Source organism: Gorilla gorilla, chromosome 2, assembly GCF_029281585.2.
Source record: "Gorilla gorilla gorilla isolate KB3781 chromosome 2, NHGRI_mGorGor1-v2.1_pri, whole genome shotgun sequence".
NCBI lineage: Eukaryota > Metazoa > Chordata > Mammalia > Primates > Hominidae > Gorilla > Gorilla gorilla.
In genome coordinates, this window is record NC_086017.1 from 62,075,847 (window position 1) to 62,094,406 (window position 18,560).

Consider the following 18,560-nt stretch of genomic DNA (forward strand, 5'->3'; position numbering starts at 1 on the left):
TACAAATCAGGAAACCAAGCCTTGAAGAGGTTGTGGCCTGCCCAAGTCTATGGCCAAGTAAGATTCAGAGCTGGGTTTGAAACCCATGCCCAACTCCACTATCCAGTTCTTTCTGCTTTGGCTTTGCCTCTGATCACCCCCAAAAAAACCCTGTGAGGGCCAGGCGCAGTGGCTCATGCCTATAATCCCAGAACTTTGGGAAGCTGAGGGTGATCACTTGAGGTCAGGAGTTCAAGACCAGCCTGGCCATCATGGTGAAACCCCATCTCTACTAAAAATACAAAAATTAGCTGGGCGTGGTGGTGTGATCCCAGCTGCTCAGGAGGCTGAGGCAGAAGAATCGCTTGAACCTGGGAGGCAGAGGTTGCAGTGAGCCGAGATTGTGCCATTGCACTCCGGCCTGGGCAACAGAGGGAGACTCTGTCTCAAACAAACAAACAAAATAACAACAACAACAACAAAAACAACCTGTGAGGCAGGCATTTCAGGGATTATGATCCTATTGCCCAGATAAGGAAAGCAAGGCCCAAAGATGAGCAAAGCACTCAATATCATCCTTATTCTGTTCCCACTTCCAGCTGCACTTGGGTCCAAGTCCAAGTGCTAACCTTTTCTCTCTCATCTTCTCTGGGTGATGGGCACTGCCCAGGATCTCTTGGCTGAATGGCACAGAACTGGGTCTCGAGCTCTCAGACCAAAGCCCTCATCCTGGACTGGTCCCACTGCCACTCTGAACCCAGGTGCCTCCTCTGAAGGTGGAGACTCACCTCACCTGCCTTGCAGCCAGCTGGGTGCTCAGAGACAGAAATGCAAAGTACCTGGACACACCCTGGTCACCATCATTCTGGACTTTGTCCCTCTTGTTAATGCTCAGCTGGGAAAGGAATACCCTCAAAGGCCCTTTCCTCAAGAATGGAGGAGAGTACCTCTGAGCCTGGCACAGGCCCAGCCCAACACAGCCCAAGCCAAGCTGGGAAGGGTGTGGGGCAATGAAGCCAGACTGACATTCCTGAGACGGGTTTGCCAAGCCCTACACTTTATGTGTTGTACCCGGGAAACTCAATGGAGGTATGGCCCAACGCTGACCTTTGGCATGGAGGCCTAAGCCACCCTGCTGGTGCTCAGGGTGGCCAGCAAGGGGCTTCAAACAACCCTGGATGGAAAATAAAAATAGTGGCTAATATTTGTTACACACTAACTGTTGTCAGGCCCTGTGCCTTCCCCTCCTCCCCAAGTGCTCAGAGCTGTGGAGTGGATGGGTTCCACCCTAGCCCTGTTCCTCTGTCCCCTCTGGATCATCTTAGACCAGAAAGTGCCACAGCTGAGTGTCCCGCTTCTTCCGCATCCTGCCAGGACCACTCCATTTGTGGGCGATATAGCCAGCTCCACCTCCTCCGGGAAACCCTTGTTCACAGTTTTCAAAGCAAGCCGCAGGTGGGATGGATCCTGCTTAACACCCCGGCCCAGAACCCCTTGGATCTCCTTCTTCCTCCATGTCCAAGACACCCAGCTTAACAACCCTGTAGCCCCCAACTTGGCCCTAGCCGCACCTCGCCTCGACCTTGCCATTTTATACTCAATTGGGGCGTAGGGTTCTGAAGCCCAGGGTAGTTGGTGGGGAGGCAGCACGAGGGTGCAGGATGAGGTCGGGAAAAGAGACCTCGTCCGCCCACCGCCTAGCGCTTCCTCCTCCCTGCAGGCGAGCCGGGGAATCCCCGGCAGCATCGATATCCGCAGAGCCCAAGAAGTGGGCCTCTCTGCCCCGCCCCCCCGGCTCGCCGAGGGCTACGCGGCGCGCCTGCGCGGAAGAAGGCAGCGCCCAAGGCGCATGCGCAGCGGTCATTCCCGCGGTATATTAAGGCGCCGGCGATCGCGGCCTGAGGCTGCTCCCGGACAAGGGCAACGAGCGTTTCGTTTGGACTTCTCGACTTGAGTGCCTGCCTCCTTCGCCGCCGCCTCCGCAGAGTCCTCAGCGCAGGTGAGGGCCCGCGCGGTAGGTGCGGCGCCGGCCGAGGAAGCCCCGGGGTGTCCTGCCAGCCGTGGCACCGCTGCCCCGGGTGCTGGGACCCCATCCCCCACTGTCCCAGTCACCCGCCGCCTTGAGGTCAGCGTTTATCCTCCAGATCTTTTGCCTAGACGGCCGCCTCAGTTTCCCCCTTTCGGCCCCTTCCGGCTATTCCCGGTTGAACCCGCCGCTTTAGAATTCCCTTCTCGTACCCCTCCCGTCATTCTCGAGACCTCGACCGCGGGTCACCTCTGACCCCCACTGCCGGAGGACTGCCTTCTTTCTCCAGACTCAACTCCCTCGACTTTATAAGCCCCTGCGCGTCCCCAGTGAGGCCCAAGGCGCTGGCCCTCATACCCCTACCCTCATTTGTGCCCCTCCTTTCTCAGTTATGCCCAGTTCTTCCCGCTGTGGGGACACGACCACGGAGGAATCCTTGCTTCAGGGACTCGGGACCCTGCTGGACCCTTTCCTCGGGTTTAGGGGATGTGGGGACCAGGAGAAAGTCAGGATCCCTAAGAGTCTTCCCTGCCTGGATGGATGAGTGGCTTCTTCCCTACCATCCCTTCTCCACCTAGATGTAAGCCAAGATGTCTTATCTGCACTGTGCATCTCCCTAAGAAACCTCTGGCCTCCCAAACCTGTTCTTGACTTTTCCCTCATCCTTCCGCCCCCTTGATTATGTACTGTCAGTATTTACTTCATTTGGTGAAGTTGCTTTGCAGGTGCCTTTGTGTAGCGCTGGGGAATGAAGAAGTTGGTGACCCGGGTAAAGTGTGGTCACCATTCCTTAGCTCACATCAGTGCTGTCCTTGGGCATTTTTGAGGGAGAAGTGTTAGTATTCCAGGGTACCCTTTATATAAACTGCAGTTGACACCTGAATCCAGTGAGCTTGTGGTGGTATTTGCCTGATTATTAACAACTGTTGATGTCACTCATCATCAGTCTTTCCACAGGAGCCAGCATACTTCTTGAACATGGACACTGTTGTTCGCCGCTGCCCATTCTTATCCCGAGTCCCCCAGGCCTTTCTGCAGAAAGCAGGCAAATCTCTGTTGTTCTATGCCCAAAACTGCCCCAAGATGATGGAAGTTGGGGCCAAGCCAGCCCCTCGGGCATTGTCCACTGCAGCAGTACACTACCAACAGATCAAAGAAACCCCTCCGGCCAGTGAGAGTAAGTGTCATTGACAATGAAGGAGCAGGTACGGGTGTTTGTGCTCATTGGTAGACTAGAAGCAGTCCCCACAGTGGTGGTGAGGGTCACACTCACTCACAGAGGGCTGCTATGTGCAGGCTGGGCTCTGAGCACAGGTTATCTCATATGATTGTCACCCCAAGGGTGGGCACTTTTAGCTTTTCCATCTTTAAAGGTGAAACAGTGGCCAGTGTTGCACATTACAGGTTTTTGGATTGCATGTTAGTGTCTATAGGGGTTTTAGTGTTTCCTCAGTGCCTCGTTCACATAAATATTAAATTGGAATGTTCTAATTTCCCTCATTAAACATTTAGCCTTCTAATTTCCCTCATTAAACATTTGGCCTTCGGCTTTTTATTTATTTTTTCTTTTTTAAGACAGAGTCTTGCTCTGTCGCCCAGGTTGGAGTGCAGTGATGCAGTCTCGGCTTACTGCAACCTCCACCTCCCAGGTTCAAGTGATTCTCCTGCCTCAGCCTTCCAAGTATCTGGAATTACAGGCATGCACCACCACGCCCAGATAATTTTTGTACTTTTAGTAGGGTTTCACCTTGTTGGCCGGGCTGGTCTCAAACTCCTGACCTCAAATGATCCACCTGCCTCAGCCTCCCAGAGTGCTGGGATTGCAGGCGTGAGCCACCGTGCCCAGCCCCTTTGGCTTTTTAAAGTAGTGATTTTTTTTTTCTTAAAAGTTTTTGTCCTATTGTGGTAAAATGCCCAAGAAAAATTACCATTTTAAGCACTTAAAAATGTGCAGTTCAGTGGTGCATTCATATTGTTGTGTCATCACCACCATCCATCTACAGAACTTTTTTCATCTTCCCAAACTGAAATTCTATACCCATCAAACAGTAACTCTCCATTCCTCTCTCCCCAACCCCTGACAACCACCATTCTGCTTTCTGTCTCTATGAATTTGACTATTCTAGGTACCTCATATAAGTGAAATTGTACAGTATTTATTAGTGATTTTTAAAAACAAATTTATCTTGGCTGTGTGCAGTGGCTCACTCCTGTAATCCCAGCGCTTTGGGAGGCCGAGGTGGTTTGATCACCTGAGGCCAGGAGTTCGAGACCAGCCTGGCCACATGGTGAAACCCCACTGTTACAAAAAATACAAAAATTAGCTGGATGTGGTGGTGTACGCCTGTAATCCCAGCTATTTGGGAGGCTGAGGCGTGAGAATTGCTTGAACCCGGGAGGCAGAGGTTGCAGTGAGCTGAGATCATGCCATGTATCTTTATTTGTATATACATTTGTTGTTGTTGTTTTTAACAAAGAGACTAGAGTTGAATTTAGTTTGCTCTGGTTCTGATAGGAGAGAACAAAGCTTTTCAGGTTCCACTTAATCCTAGAGAATATTTTACAAGTTTTTCTTAGGCGTGTTCTCTGGGTGTGGGCTTGTAAGAAAATAAGTTTTTTTTTCTTTAAGCAGAAAGAATTTAATCCTTTGTAGGGTTTATTTTCAAGAGTTAGTTATGTCTTTTTTACCAAAATGCTTGCAATGGCTATGTTTTAAATGATAGGATTTTTTTCTTTTTCTAGACTTTAATGAATATGTATTACTTTTATAATAAATGAAATTAACTTCAAAATAATTTTTTTGGCCTTCCGTTATAGAAGATTTTAATGGAAACTGTACTGAGACACTTTACCCAAGTTATAGGAAAGGCTAGCCAGTGACTCACAGGAGTGTTCCAGAATGATGAAGAAAGACTTTTCTAGAAAGAAGGTGAATGAATTTGCTCAAGGGGAGAGGGAAGTCACTGTAACTAGAAGGATAATTACCAGCCAACTGTGTTTAGTCAGCAGACTTTGATGAATTTAGATGAGAAAGTAGATGAGGTATGTGAATGTGATATACCCCTATTTTTTCTTACTTTATTAGCAATCTAAAGACCTAAGTCTTAGTCTAATTTCTGTTGTTTAGATGAAAACCAATAGCTTTTATGTTAAGCAACAGCAAGCCTCTTTGTCAAGAATCTGTTTAGAAAATGTCAGCAGAGACAGGATGTGGTGGCTCATGCCTGTAATTCCAGCACTTTGGGAGGCTGAGGCGGGAGGACTGCTTGAGCCTAGGAGTTTGATAGAAGCTAGGGCCACATAACAAGACTCCGTCTCTACAAAAAATAAAAAATAAAATAAAAAAAAGAATTAGCTGGGCTCAGTAGAACACCTGCAGTCCAAGCTACTTGGAGAGCTAAGGTGAGAGGATCACTTGAGCCTGGAGGTCAAAGCTGCAGTTAGCTATGATTGCACCATGCACTCTAGCCTGGTTGACAGAGTGAGATCCTGTTTCAAAAAAAAAGGAAAGGAAAATGTTAGCAGAGAAAAAAATGTGTGTGAATATTTCCCGTTACCTTACAGAGTGTGTCCTCTCATAAAATAAGCTGAGTGTAGTTGGGGTAGAAATTACTGGAAATGATCCAACTCAAGGATTCCGGGTTGTCTAAAACTAGAAAATGGTACTTTTTTGGATTTATGACGAGAAATACTGTGGGTTTAAGAGGCAACTGGAATGTGCCAGTTAACTCTTCATAGACGCATTGTTTCCGGTGAAGCAGATGAAAAACTAGAGAGATTAGCAGAACCTAATAAAAATAAGCTTGTGGCTGAGTGCAGTGGTTCACGCCTATAATCCCAGCACTTTGGGAGGCCAAGGCAGGTGGATAACCTGAGGTCAGGAGTTCAAGACCAGCCTGGACAACATGGTGAAACCCCATCTCTACTAAAAATACACAAATTAGCCAGGCATGGTGGCGCACACCTGTAACCCCAGCTACTTGGGAGGCTGAGGCACGAGAATCACTTGAACCCAGGAGGTGGAGGTTGTAGTGAGCCAAGATTGTGCCACTGTACTCCAACCTGGGGTACAGAGCAAGACTCCATCTTAAAAACAAAACAAAACAAAAAAAAAAAAACTTGTGTCTGGATGGTGGGGTAGAGTAAGTATTAAGTTTATCTTTGAGGCAATAAAAGAAAGAAATAAGTGGTTTTCTTACATACTGTGCAACCAGATCTGATGCTTCACTTTTTCCATTTCATCCCTCAGAAGACAAAACTGCTAAGGCCAAGGTCCAACAGACTCCTGATGGATCCCAGCAGAGTCCAGATGGCACACAGCTTCCGTCTGGACACCCCTTGCCTGCCACAAGCCAGGGCACTGCAAGCAAATGCCCTTTCCTGGCAGCACAGATGAATCAGAGAGGCAGCAGTGTCTTCTGCAAAGCCAGTCTTGAGCTTCAGGAGGATGTGCAGGAAATGAATGCCGTGAGGAAAGGTAAGAGATGAGTTGTGAACCATTAGTGGTAGTGAAGGGGTCCTTTTAGTTCTTTTGGGCCCTCAGATTTGTGTATGAGCTATTATTATGGCAGTATTTATGGAAACACCTTCCTCTTTTAGGGCCAGAGAGGAAGGTCTTCAAGATAGACAGTCAAGGGACTGTATTGCGAAAGTGGGACTTTCTTTCTGGTGCGTGTGTAGGATGTGACCAGCTTTTATAGTTACTACTTAATTTCTGAAAATAACCTGCAGTCTTGAGCTGCCACCAGCTGCCTTTTGTCCCTTGGGTCTTTCCCATCATCTGCTAGGATAAAGATAGAAAACAATGGTTTTACTGCAGTAAGTGCTGGTCCTAGGGCTCCCAAGCTGTGTGTCTTACTGATGGTCATTGAATTGCAACCTTAACTCCACAATATATAGGTGTGGCTATATCTGCAGAGAACTCAAGGCTCCCCAAAAGCCTAACCGGCAGAAATTATGCATATGGCCAAAATTGTTTTCTATGAAGAAAATTGAGATTAGGACCAGGCCCAGTGGCTCACACCTATAATCCCGGCACTTTGGGAGGCCGAGGCAGGTGGATCACTTGAGGCCAGGAGTTTAAGACCATCCAGGCCAACATGGGGAAACCCCATCCCTACCAAAAATACAAAGATTAGCTGGGCATGATGGTGCATGCCTATAGTCCCATCTTCTCAGGAGGTTGAGGAGGGAGGATCGCTTGAACCCAGGAGGCAGAGGTTGCAATGAGTCGAGATCGTGCCACTGCTCTCCAGCCTGGGTGACAGAATGGGACTCTGTCTCAAAAAAAAAACAAACAGAAAATTGAGATTAGGATTGGGGTGGGGATGTAGTGGAGTGAATAAGACATGCCAACCAGCAAGAAAGCTCTGGACTTTATTGTTCATTAAAGCTGGCCAGTAGCTCTGAAAACAACACCAAGAGTCTGCCATTACAGTAACTAAAATAGAAGAGATGCTTTGTACACTCAGTTATAACTAACTTTGGTTATGCTTGGCCTTTTTTGTGAACTAGGCCATAAGCCATTTTTGACAATATGTTTGGAAGATATTGTGAACTCAGAATAGAAAGTTGGTCCCATTTGTTTCTTGTTACTTTTGTTCCAGAGGTTGCTGAAACCTCAGCAGGCCCCAGTGTGGTTAGTGTGAAAACTGATGGAGGGGATCCCAGTGGACTGCTGAAGAACTTCCAGGACATCATGCAAAAGCAAAGACCAGAAAGAGTGTCTCATCTTCTTCAAGATAACTTGCCAAAATGTAAGTCTCATTGTTATTTGCCTGATGTAGAAGAGAATTTATAATTTAAATGTACATTAGATTAAATATAAAATTGCATGGTGAGGCTGGGCACAGTAGCTCATACCTGTAATCCCAGCACTTTGGGAGGCTGAGGCGGGAGCAGATCACTTGAGGCCAGGAGTTTGAGACCAGCCTTGGCAACATAGCAAGACACTATCTCTACAAAAACAATTTTTTTAATTAGCCAGGCATGATGGCTTGCATCTATAGTCCCAGCTACTCAGGAGGCTAAGGTAGGAAGATTGCTTAAGCCCAAGACTTCAAGATTCAGTGAGCTATGATCACGCTATTGCACTCCAGCCTGAATGACAGACAGAGACTCTGTCTCTAGGAAAAACAAAAAAATGTATGGTGAGTTGAGGCTTGAAATCCATATCCCTTGCTTGCGTGAGCAGGTGCTTTTGGTTGTGGTGACTACAGGTGCTGTTGGTAGCCTGCCTTCTGTCCTTTAATACTTACCGTCTACACATGGCACTGAGCCAAACACGACATACAGTCTTATTTACTTACAAGATGAGGACATCAAATAACCTGCCCAGGATCTCCCTCAGTTGCCAAGCTGAGACTTGTTGTCTTTCACCAAAATGCAGCTGTTTCACAACCATCATTCTGTACTGTCTTTTGTTCAATTTTTAGCTGTTTCCACTTTTCAGTATGATCGTTTCTTTGAGAAAAAAATTGATGAGAAAAAGAATGACCACACCTATCGAGTTTTTAAAACTGTGAACCGGCGAGCACACATCTTCCCCATGGCAGATGACTATTCAGACTCCCTCATCACCAAAAAGCAAGTGTCAGTCTGGTGCAGTAATGACTACCTAGGAATGAGTCGCCACCCACGGGTGTGTGGGGCAGTTATGTAAGTAGCCCTTGGCTTTCAAATATTACTGTTGTTATTTGGCAAGCCAATGATGATGTATAGGGGTTGGATCTTTTATGGAGGGAACATTCAGTAGCTGAAAGTGTGCCATAGTGAAATACTATTCTTAGCTTCTGAAAAATATCTACAGATTACTTTTAAAGGAACTCTAATATGCAGGTAGCTGCTGGAGCCACTTAACTTGTGAGGGTTCAAGCTTATAGGCTCAATGACCACACATGTCAGTCCACTTTCTATCACTCTGCAAGTGAGTGTACCTTTAACACCAGGCAGTCTTTCACAGAGACATCCTTGGTTGTGGCTGTGAGTGGAGAAATACGAATCTAGCAGCGCTAGAGAAAAAGCTACTCCAAAAGACATGTTAAAAAGGATGGTAGATCCCATCACTCGTCCTTCAGGAGGCTCACCATCCTAGGGATGCTGGAGAGAGTTGCTTGCCAGATTCTCCAAAGGCTTGCTAAAGAGGGTCCCGGTTTGAGGTTTAATGATAGTGATATATCCAAACATTACATGACTGGCTTGCAGAGGGTAACCACCATCCAGGATGTCCCTCTAGAGTTTGCTTTTTCTTAAGCTAACATGTTATTGGAAAGAATAATGTTTCTCAGAAAATAAACCTTAGTTTCTTAGAAAAGAAACTCAGCTAATACCAAGCACTTACTGACTGTTAAATGAACACTTGTTCTTGATGATTCCTGGAGGTATCATCACCCTAGCGTTGACACCTTCTCCCACCTAGTCTGAAGATGAAATCAGTTGAAATTTCTGACCCCAGGTTTCACAGTGAGAGAGTTGCTACATCAACATGTTTCAGTCTCCTGGATCCTAGAAAGGGGAAAAAATTCACATGGTGTTTAGAACCATGAGCTTTATTTTCTGGTTTTGTTTGTTTGTATTTTTAAACAGGGACACTTTGAAACAACATGGTGCTGGGGCAGGTGGTACTAGAAATATTTCTGGAACTAGTAAATTCCATGTGGACTTAGAGCGGGAGCTGGCAGACCTCCATGGGAAAGATGCCGCACTCTTGTTTTCCTCGTGCTTTGTGGCCAATGACTCAACCCTCTTCACCCTGGCTAAGATGATGCCAGGTAAGGAAGCCTGGCATGGGTGCCTTCGAGTTTTTTGGGTTTCTTAGTAATAACAAGAATATTGGCAACAAAGAAGGCTTACCAGAACCTCTCAATTGAAAATCATAATCCTATCTGGGCATTTGTTTTGGGGTCAAGCATGAAATGCTAACTGTACATTATGGGTTCCAGGAGAACGTGATACCAGTGAAAATTCAAACTTGAAACGTCTCATCCTTGAGCTAATTGCCTCAAATATGTTTTGTATTCTAAGATGATCCTTTGGAGAAGTCTCTTAATCATTTAGTTAGCTCTTGATTGAGTTTGGAGTGAGGCAGTCAGATTTAAGAGCAGATTAATTGCCTGCCACAAGGTTATTCTACACCTTTGGGCCTTCTCACAAGGGAAGCACTAACTAGTTATTTTGCCAGGAAGAAACTGGCACACAGTGTCTTTTTCCTACTAGGCATTTTCAAAGCATCATTTCCAAGGAAAAGTCTGTTGTCTCTCTCTAGGAAATAATTTGTCTTCGATGCACATGGCAATAAATAGCATTTTTGTTGTCTTAGGCTGTGAGATTTACTCTGATTCTGGGAACCATGCCTCCATGATCCAAGGGATTCGAAACAGCCGAGTGCCAAAGTACATCTTCCGCCACAATGACGTCAGCCATCTCAGAGAACTGCTGCAAAGATCTGACCCCTCAGTCCCCAAGATTGTGGCATTTGAAACTGTCCATTCAATGGATGGTAAGTGTGGATAGAGGTTCCTCTGAAACCTAAGATGAAAAACTAGGCCTGAACTCTTTAAAAGTATGGTGTTTTGTTGTGTTTTTTAATTTTTTGTGTGTGTGACCGAGTCTCGCTCTGTTGCCCAGGCAGGAGTGCAATGGTGCGATCTCGACTCACTGCAAGCTCCGCCTCCTGGGTTCACGTCATTCTCCTGCCTCAGCCTCCCGAGTAGCTGGGACTACAGGCGCCTGCCACCACGCCTGGCTAATTTTTTTTTTTTTTTTTTTTTGAGACGGAGTCTCGCTCTGTCACCCAGGCTGGAGTGCAGTGGCGTGATCTCGGCTCACTGCAAGCTCCACTTCCTGGGTTCACGCCATTCTCCTGCCTCAGCCTCCTGAGTAGCTGGGACTACAGGCACCTGCCACCACGCCCAGCTAATTTTTTGTATTTTTAGTAGAGACAGGGTTTCACCGTGTTAGCTAGGATGGTCTCGATCTCCTGACCTTGTGATCTGCCTGCCTCAGCCTCCCAAAGAGCTGGAATTATAGGTGTGAGCCACCGCACCTGGCCTAACTTTTTGTATTTTTAGTAGACGGGGTTTCACTGTGTTAGTCAGGATGGTCTCAATCTCCTGACCTTGTGATCCGCCCACCTTGGCGTCCCAAAGTGCTGGGATTACAGGCGTGAGCCACCGCGCCTGGCCTGTTGTGTTTTTTAATTTTCTTTTCCTTTCTGCCAGGATTTTTTTTTCTTCTTCCAACTTTTAGGTTCAGTGGGTACATGTGCGGGTTTATTATGTGGGTAAATTATGTGTCACAGGGTGTTGGTGTACCAATTATTTCATCACCTAGGTAATAAGCATAGTACCCAATGGTAGTTTTTGATCTCACCCGCCTCCTACCCTCCACTCTCAAGTCGGTCCCTGGTGTCTGTTGTTCCCTTCTTTGTGTCCATGTGTTCTCAATGTTTAGCTTCCACTTATAAGTGAGAGCGATATTTGGTTTTTCCGTTCCTGTATTAATTCACTTAGGATGGCCTCTAGCTCCATCCATATTGCTGTAAAGGACATGGTCTCATTCTTTTTTTATTGCTGTGTAGTATTGCATTCTGCCAAGATTTGTAATTGGTGGACTTTTTTCTAATAGATTTGGGTGAAAGTGGATTTTCTATTCTGGCTTTTACTAGGCTCTGGGACCCCAGGTAGCCTAGAAATTGGAGGAAGTTCATTTTCTTTCCAATATTGAAAATGATACCTTAGAATAGAAGTTTACGTTGTTGTGACTCTAACCAAAACAGAAATTTCTGAAGTGGCAAAAGCTCTTCAGAGCAGTCTCTGGTCTTTCCTCAGGGGCAGTGTGCCCACTGGAAGAGCTGTGTGATGTGGCCCATGAGTTTGGAGCAATCACCTTCGTGGATGAGGTCCACGCAGTGGGGCTGTATGGGGCTCGAGGCGGAGGGATTGGGGATCGGGATGGAGTCATGCCAAAAATGGACATCATTTCTGGAACACTTGGTATGTATACATTGCATTACATACACTAACATTCCATTATCGTAACAAGGCCAAGGACTAACTAGTCTAACTGGGATCAGGTGAGGAGACAGCCTGACAGCATATGAAGCCTGGGCCACTCTTTCTTTTGGCCCAGCTTAGTGGAATCCCTTGGGTCATGGAGGCATGGCTCTTAGAATCAAAGTAAATCCCACAGCCTAACACACAGATAGACCATTTATTGCCATCTGAGCTCATTTCAGACATAGCTGTGGGTCTAGCCCCATGCCATGGCAAGAGCCTGTACTCTTTGTGCCTCAGGCTGTTCTTAATTAAAAAGAAAAAGGAATTCTAGTACTTTTCTCCTGGAGCACTTGTTAGGTTCAGGTGTTGCGAAGTGCTGAACTCCGTGCCTGCCACGTGGGAACATTCTAATTCATCCTGGTTTTCCTCTGCTCTTCCTCATACAGAGGCTATGTCTCGTGGTAGATGGGAGCTAGACTTTGGAGCCCTGCCACCTCACTAGTTGTGTGACCTTGAGTTGGTAGTTAACCTTTCTATACCTCAGTTTCATCATCAATATAATGGAGAAAACAATAGGACCTAAATCAAAATTTATGTGGAGAAGGTAAATAAGTTGAATGCAAATAGTTATTATACACATTCCCTCTGAGAACCTATGAGAACCCTAAAGAGATGAAAATTACCTAAATTTGAAGAATCTTTGTAATTTTGAAGAATTTTTTTTAAGCCTTCAGAAGTGGGTAAGGCAGTTGGAAACCCATCTAGCAGTTAGCTAAAATGCCGGTTTATAGCCTGTGCTTGGTAAAGGAAGGGCAGGCTTTTTAGAAAGTGTCCTTCAGCACTGTCAAGGGGTATGAGAACCTAGTGCAGACCCAGAAAGCCTGGGAGTTCTAAGGGTGGAACCCCTACCAGGAGAAAAACACCTGATCATGTGTCCTAATTCAAGAAGCTCTTTTCTTTTTTTTTTTTTTTTTCGAGACAGAGTGTCACTCTCTTGCCCAGGCTGGAGTGCAGTGGCGCGATCTCAGCTCACTGCAAGCTCCACCTCCCGGGTTCATGCCATTCTACTGCTTCAGCCTCCCAAGTAGCTGGGACTACAGGCACCCGCCACCATGCCTGGCTAATTTTTTGTATTTTTAGTAGAGATGGGGTTTCACCGTGTTAGCCAGAATGTTCTCAATCTCCTGACCACGTGATCTGCCCGCCTCAGCCTCCCAAAGTGCTGGGATTACAGGCGTGAGCCACCACACCCGGCCAGGAGCTCTTTTCTTTTAAGGATGTCTCCTGATGTGGGCTCTTTGAAGGTATGGTCATTGTGAGATGGAAAAGGCTGGAGAGAGAAACTTTATACCATAGGAGATTGAACCAACCCAGCTTTGCATGTGGTTTTAGCAAAAACATTAATTATAGAATGTAGTGTTAAGATCTATGAAGACTCTTCTGGAGTTCTTTTTGTTTTTTGAGACAGGCTCTCACTCTGTCACCCACGTGTGATCACAGCTCATCTGCAGCCTCCACCTCCTGGGCTCAAGTGATCCTCCCACCTCAACCTCCTGAATAACTGAGACTACAGGTGTGCACTAGCATGCCTGGCTAATTTTTGTATTTTTAGTAGAAACGGGGTTTCACCATGTTGGCCAGGCTGGTCTCTAACTCCTGAGCTCAAGTGATTTGCCTACCTCGGCCTCCCAAAGTGCTGGGACTATAGGTGTGAGCCACTGCACCCAGCCTCTTCTGGAGTTTTTAATCCTGAAACTTGAGATGTAGATCACACAAAAGGACTCAATGAGAATTGAAAACCAAGTCTGGCCCTAAATCCTAATGCATTAATTGTCAAGAGTTTCGTTCTTAAGTAGGAAATAACACCAGTCACACCAAAACAGTTAATGCCTTAGCTGGGTAAAATTCCAGCCTCTGGGATAATGTTCCCTGTGGGAGGATGGTGCAAGCACTGCAGAGCCAGTCTTGTTCCAAAGAGCACATGCAGTGCAGACATGGGGAGTGGAGCTGTGCTGGCTGTCAGAGCAGCAAGCCTGGGTGAGAAAGGGAAAGGAGAATAAGATGGTGGGAAGGGAGGCAGCAGCAGGGTATTTGGGCACACTGGGACCAATCACTGAGGTGTCAGGTCTGATTGGAAGACCTGCATTTTGATCCTGGTTAGACACCAGCTTGGCCATATGACTTTGGGCAAGACCCTTTTGTAACTTTCCTTAGCTTTTTTACCCTTTTAAAAGTGAGTAGCCAGGCACGATAGCTCACACCTGAATCCCAGCACTTTGGGAGGCTGAGACAGGAGGATCACTTGAACCCAGGAGTTTGAGACCAGCCCTGGGCAACGAAGCATGGCCTCCTCTCTATACAAAATAAAAATTTAAAAAATCAGCCAGGCGTGATGGTGTACACCTGTCCTAGCTACTTGGGAGGCTGAGGCGGAAGGAATACTTGAGCCCAGGAGGTTGCGGCTGCAGAGAGCTACGATCATGCCACTGCACTCCAGCCTGGGTGACAGAGCAAGACCCTGTCTCTAAAAAAAAAAGGAAGATTAGATATCCTTTTATAGTCATGCATTGCTTAACGATGGGGGATGTGTTCTGAGAATTGCATCACTAGGCGATTTCATCATTGTGCAAACACCATAGAGTGTACTTACATAAACCTAGATTATATAGCCTACTGCACACCTAGGCTTTGTGGTATGGCCTGTTGCTCCTAGGCTGCAAACCTGTACAACATGTTACTGTATTGGATACTGTTGGCAACACCTTGGTATTTGTGTATCTAAACATACCTAAACATAGAAAAGGTACAGTAAAAATACAGTATTATAATCTTATGGGACCACCATCATATATGAGGTCGTCATTGACTGAGACATCATTAATGTGGTGCATGACTACTCCAATCAGTCCAGGAACAAATTAAAAAGATAAGGAGAAAAGTCAGTGCTTTGAGGCTCCACAACACCTTGCTGTGTCCATTTAGAGCAATTTACAGCTGTTGCTGTAATTAATGAAGCTATCTCCTCTCAGGCAAAGCCTTTGGCTGTGTTGGAGGGTACATCGCCAGCACGAGTTCTCTGATTGACACCGTACGGTCCTATGCTGCTGGCTTCATCTTCACCACCTCTCTGCCACCCATGCTGCTGGCTGGAGCCCTGGAGTCTGTGCGGATCCTGAAGAGCGCTGAGGGACGGGTGCTTCGCCGCCAGCACCAGCGCAACGTCAAACTCATGAGACAGATGCTAATGGATGCCGGCCTCCCTGTTGTCCACTGCCCCAGCCACATCATCCCTGTGCGGGTAATGGCCTGTCTCTGATTGGACTTGCCGTGGGGTGTGCCTCTACACATGATGTACGGATGTTCTGCTTCATACCTTCCTGAAGTTGGGCTTGAGCGGGGTGACTGCCAGGGCAGGGGTTGTAGCCAGCCACCCTCTGTCATGTTTCCGCCATTGGCTGACTTCACCAAGAGAAGAAAGCCTTTGAACCCAGCAGGCTGGGGCAGAAGTTCCCTCTCCGGAGCACTGACCTTAACAGGGTAAACACAGAGCTTGTATCTAGAAAGCTCCAGAAGCCTGAGCTTGGCCAGCTTTGAAGTATGGCTTTCTACTTAGTAAATTTCAAAATAGGTTTTGCCCTTCCCACTACAAATGGTAGCACTGTTGATGTCACAGTTGAATTAGTGTAATGAATACAGCTAGTATAACTGAATCTAGATTATACATCCTGGGTATGAGAGTCTGCTGGTACGAACAGAACCAGTGTTTTCTGATTAAAAATGTATTTCTTTTTAATAAGGTTTTGGTTCCCTGGTGTTCACGAAACAACACTGGCTCCTTTTAAATGACAGGTGTTTGGGCAGCGCTTTCCCTCTGCCCCAAGCTTGCATGTGTTGCTACAGTCTGGTCTTGAGCCTGAGCGTTGTGGGGACTGCATTCGTTAGGATCTCTGCTAAGAGGTAGTCCTTCCTGTTGTGACCTTACCTTCTGCTCTCATTGAACTTAGGTTGCAGATGCTGCTAAAAACACAGAAGTCTGTGATGAACTAATGAGCAGACATAACATCTACGTGCAAGCAATCAATTACCCTACGGTGCCCCGGGGAGAAGAGCTCCTACGGATTGCCCCCACCCCTCACCACACACCCCAGATGATGAACTACTTCCTTGGTGAGTACCTGGGGAGCTGCTGGTGCCTCACTGAGGAGTTGCATAAAGCTGTCTTTGCAGTGTTTATAATTGAAGCCCTTCAGAGGCATTCAGATTTGTTTCTTCTTCTTTTTTTAGTTTTTTTTTCTGAGACAAGAGTTTCGCTCTTGTTGCCCAAGCTGGAGTACAATGGCACAATCTCGGCTCACCGCAACCCCTGCCTCCCAGGTTCAAGCGATTCTCCTGCCTCAGCTTCCTGAGTAGCTGGGATTACAGCCATGCGCCACCACGCCTGGCTGATTTTGTATTTTTAGTAGAGATGGGGTTTCTCCATGTTGGTCAGGCTGGTCTCGAACTCCCAACCTCAGGTGATCCACCCACCTCAGCCTCCCAAAGTGCTGGGATTACAGGTGTGAGCCATGGTGCCCGGCCTGTTTCTTCTTTTTCCAAGTAACTAAGCATGCCCTCAAATGGTTCAAAACCCTAAAAGGTATTTATTGTCTGATTCACATCAAGAGGGTGGAGAGTCATTTTGGGAGCTCTGAGGGAGCCTGGGAATCCGCTCAGTGTTTCCAGTGCCCCCTTGTCTACGTGGCTGAAGGATGCACGGTAATGACTTGCAGGGAGAAGAGGCCTCTGAAGGCTTGAGTCCCCGCTGGCCCTCCGGAGTCCACCTCACATTTGTCTTCACCACTGCCCTCTACTCCATGATGTTGTATAATCCTTGAATAACCCCACACCTAATCGCCTCTGATAAGAGGAATTGCTCAATATTTTCAACTGCCCCGTGGTTCTATACTGCTCCACCCATGTCCAACCTAAAGGCAGAGACGGAAGGGGGCTATTAGCCACAGGTCACCTCTGCCTCAAAGGTACATTGTCCTCCCAAGCCCGCCCAGCGTGGCTCAGCTTCCTCACAGGCTCTCTGTTCTGTTGGAAATGCTGGGTTTAAACCGTCACGTGGCAGTGTTGGAGCAGCTTCTTCCCTACAGGCCTGTGAAATCAAGCCCAACTCTGGGTTTTATTTTTCTCTTTATTTATTTTTATAAAAGCCTTAAAATTTTTATAAAAGCCTTATCTCAATAGAGATATAACTCACATACCATAAAATTCACCCTTTTAAAGTATCCAAGTCTATGATTTTTAAGTACACTCCCAGTGTTATGCAACCATCACTTCTATCTGATTCTAGAACATTTTCATCACCTCAGAAGCCCCTACCCATTAGGAGTCACTCCTCTTTTCCCCATCCCCAGCCCCTGTCAACCACTGCTCTTTCTGTCTCTATGGATTTGCCTTTTCTGGACCTTGTGTCTAAGTGGAATCATACGGCCTGTGCTCCTTTGTGTCTGCCTTCTTCCAGCATCATGTCTGCAAGGCTCATCCATGCTGTAGCATTCATCAGCACTTCATTTCTTTCTGTTACCAAATAACCTTCCATTGTACAGATTTACCACATTTTGTTTATCTGTCTATTGGTGGACATTTGGTTGTTTCTCTTGTTAACTGTTATGAATAATGCTGCTATGAACATTTGTGTACAAGTTTTTGTGTGGACATATGTTTTCATTTCTCTTGTGTATATTACTCCCTTTAATATTTAAAAACTGTTTCTCCTCAGAGAATCTGCTAGTCACATGGAAGCAAGTGGGGCTGGAACTGAAGCCTCATTCCTCAGCTGAGTGCAACTTCTGCAGGAGGCCACTGCATTTTGAAGTGATGAGTGAAAGAGAGAAGTCCTATTTCTCAGGCTTGAGCAAGTTGGTGTCTGCTCAGGCCTGAGCATGACCTCAATTATTTCACTTAACCCCAGGCCATTATCATATCCAGATAGTCTTCAGAGTTGTCTTTATATGTGAATTAAGTTATATTAAATTTTAATCTATAGTAAAAACATAGTCCTGGAAATAAATTCTTGCTTAAATGGTGGTTCTTTCTGCTATATTGGCTACTGGATAAAATTCTTCATTGGCTAGACACAGTGGCTAACACCTGTAATCACAACACTTGGGAGGCCAAAGCAAGAGGATCACTTGAGGCCAGGAGTTTGAAGCTGCAGTGAGCCATGATTGCTCCACTGCACTCCAGCCTGGGTGACAGAGCAAGACCGCCTCTGAAAAAAAATAATAATTGTCATCATCCCTTTAAGTTCAGTCTGTATTCTAGGAATGAATAAACTGAATCAAGTACTGGAGCTCTGGTAATGGCTTCAGAGCAGGAGCGGCAGAACCTCCCACTGCTTGAGCCCTGCTACCTCCTTAATGCCTACCGTATCCAGTGGCTGACCCAGCCGCACCCAGCAACTGAACAGTTTTGAAAGAGTGACACCACCTTGGCGGCCGGTTTCACTTTAAACTTCTCACTTCACATCTTCAATGGACAGTCAGTGCTGCCCAGCAGTCCTGCTACAGCTG

At 46.4% G+C, this 18,560-nt stretch overlaps 1 protein-coding gene across 5 annotated transcripts; it reads left to right on the forward strand.

Moving 5' to 3' along the window:
- The first annotated feature begins 1,822 nt into the window (after positions 1–1,822).
- ALAS1 (5'-aminolevulinate synthase 1) lies at positions 1,823–18,058 on the forward strand. 5 transcript variants are annotated; one of them, XM_063703476.1, is made up of 11 exons: positions 1,886–1,978; positions 2,952–3,182; positions 6,255–6,482; positions 7,612–7,761; positions 8,440–8,662; positions 9,590–9,774; positions 10,323–10,502; positions 11,833–11,997; positions 15,030–15,298; positions 16,005–16,167; positions 17,768–18,058. In XM_063703476.1, the coding sequence occupies exons 2-11, from the start codon at positions 2,984–2,986 to the stop codon at positions 17,926–17,928; spliced, it is 1,923 nt and encodes a 640-aa protein (XP_063559546.1). In that variant the 5' UTR covers positions 1,886–1,978; positions 2,952–2,983; the 3' UTR covers positions 17,929–18,058. The 5 variants fall into 5 exon arrangements, with proteins under 5 accessions (XP_063559542.1, XP_063559543.1, XP_063559546.1 ...); XM_063703475.1 differs by lacking the exon at positions 1,886–1,978 and adding an exon at positions 2,394–2,585; XM_063703472.1 differs by having other exon boundaries at positions 1,823–1,978; positions 16,005–18,058.
- The last annotated feature ends 502 nt before the right edge of the window (positions 18,059–18,560 follow it).

Excerpts from the sequence above, each read along its gene's own strand:
- ALAS1 (XM_063703472.1), top strand. The coding sequence starts at position 2,984 with ATGGACACTGTTGTTCGCCGCTGCCCATTCTTATCCCGAGTCCCCCAG. Across the intron at positions 7,762-8,439 it reads TCAAGATAACTTGCCAAAAT|CTGTTTCCACTTTTCAGTAT; the intron begins GTAAGTCTCATT and ends TTCAATTTTTAG. Across the intron at positions 15,299-16,004 it reads GCCACATCATCCCTGTGCGG|GTTGCAGATGCTGCTAAAAA; the intron begins GTAATGGCCTGT and ends CATTGAACTTAG.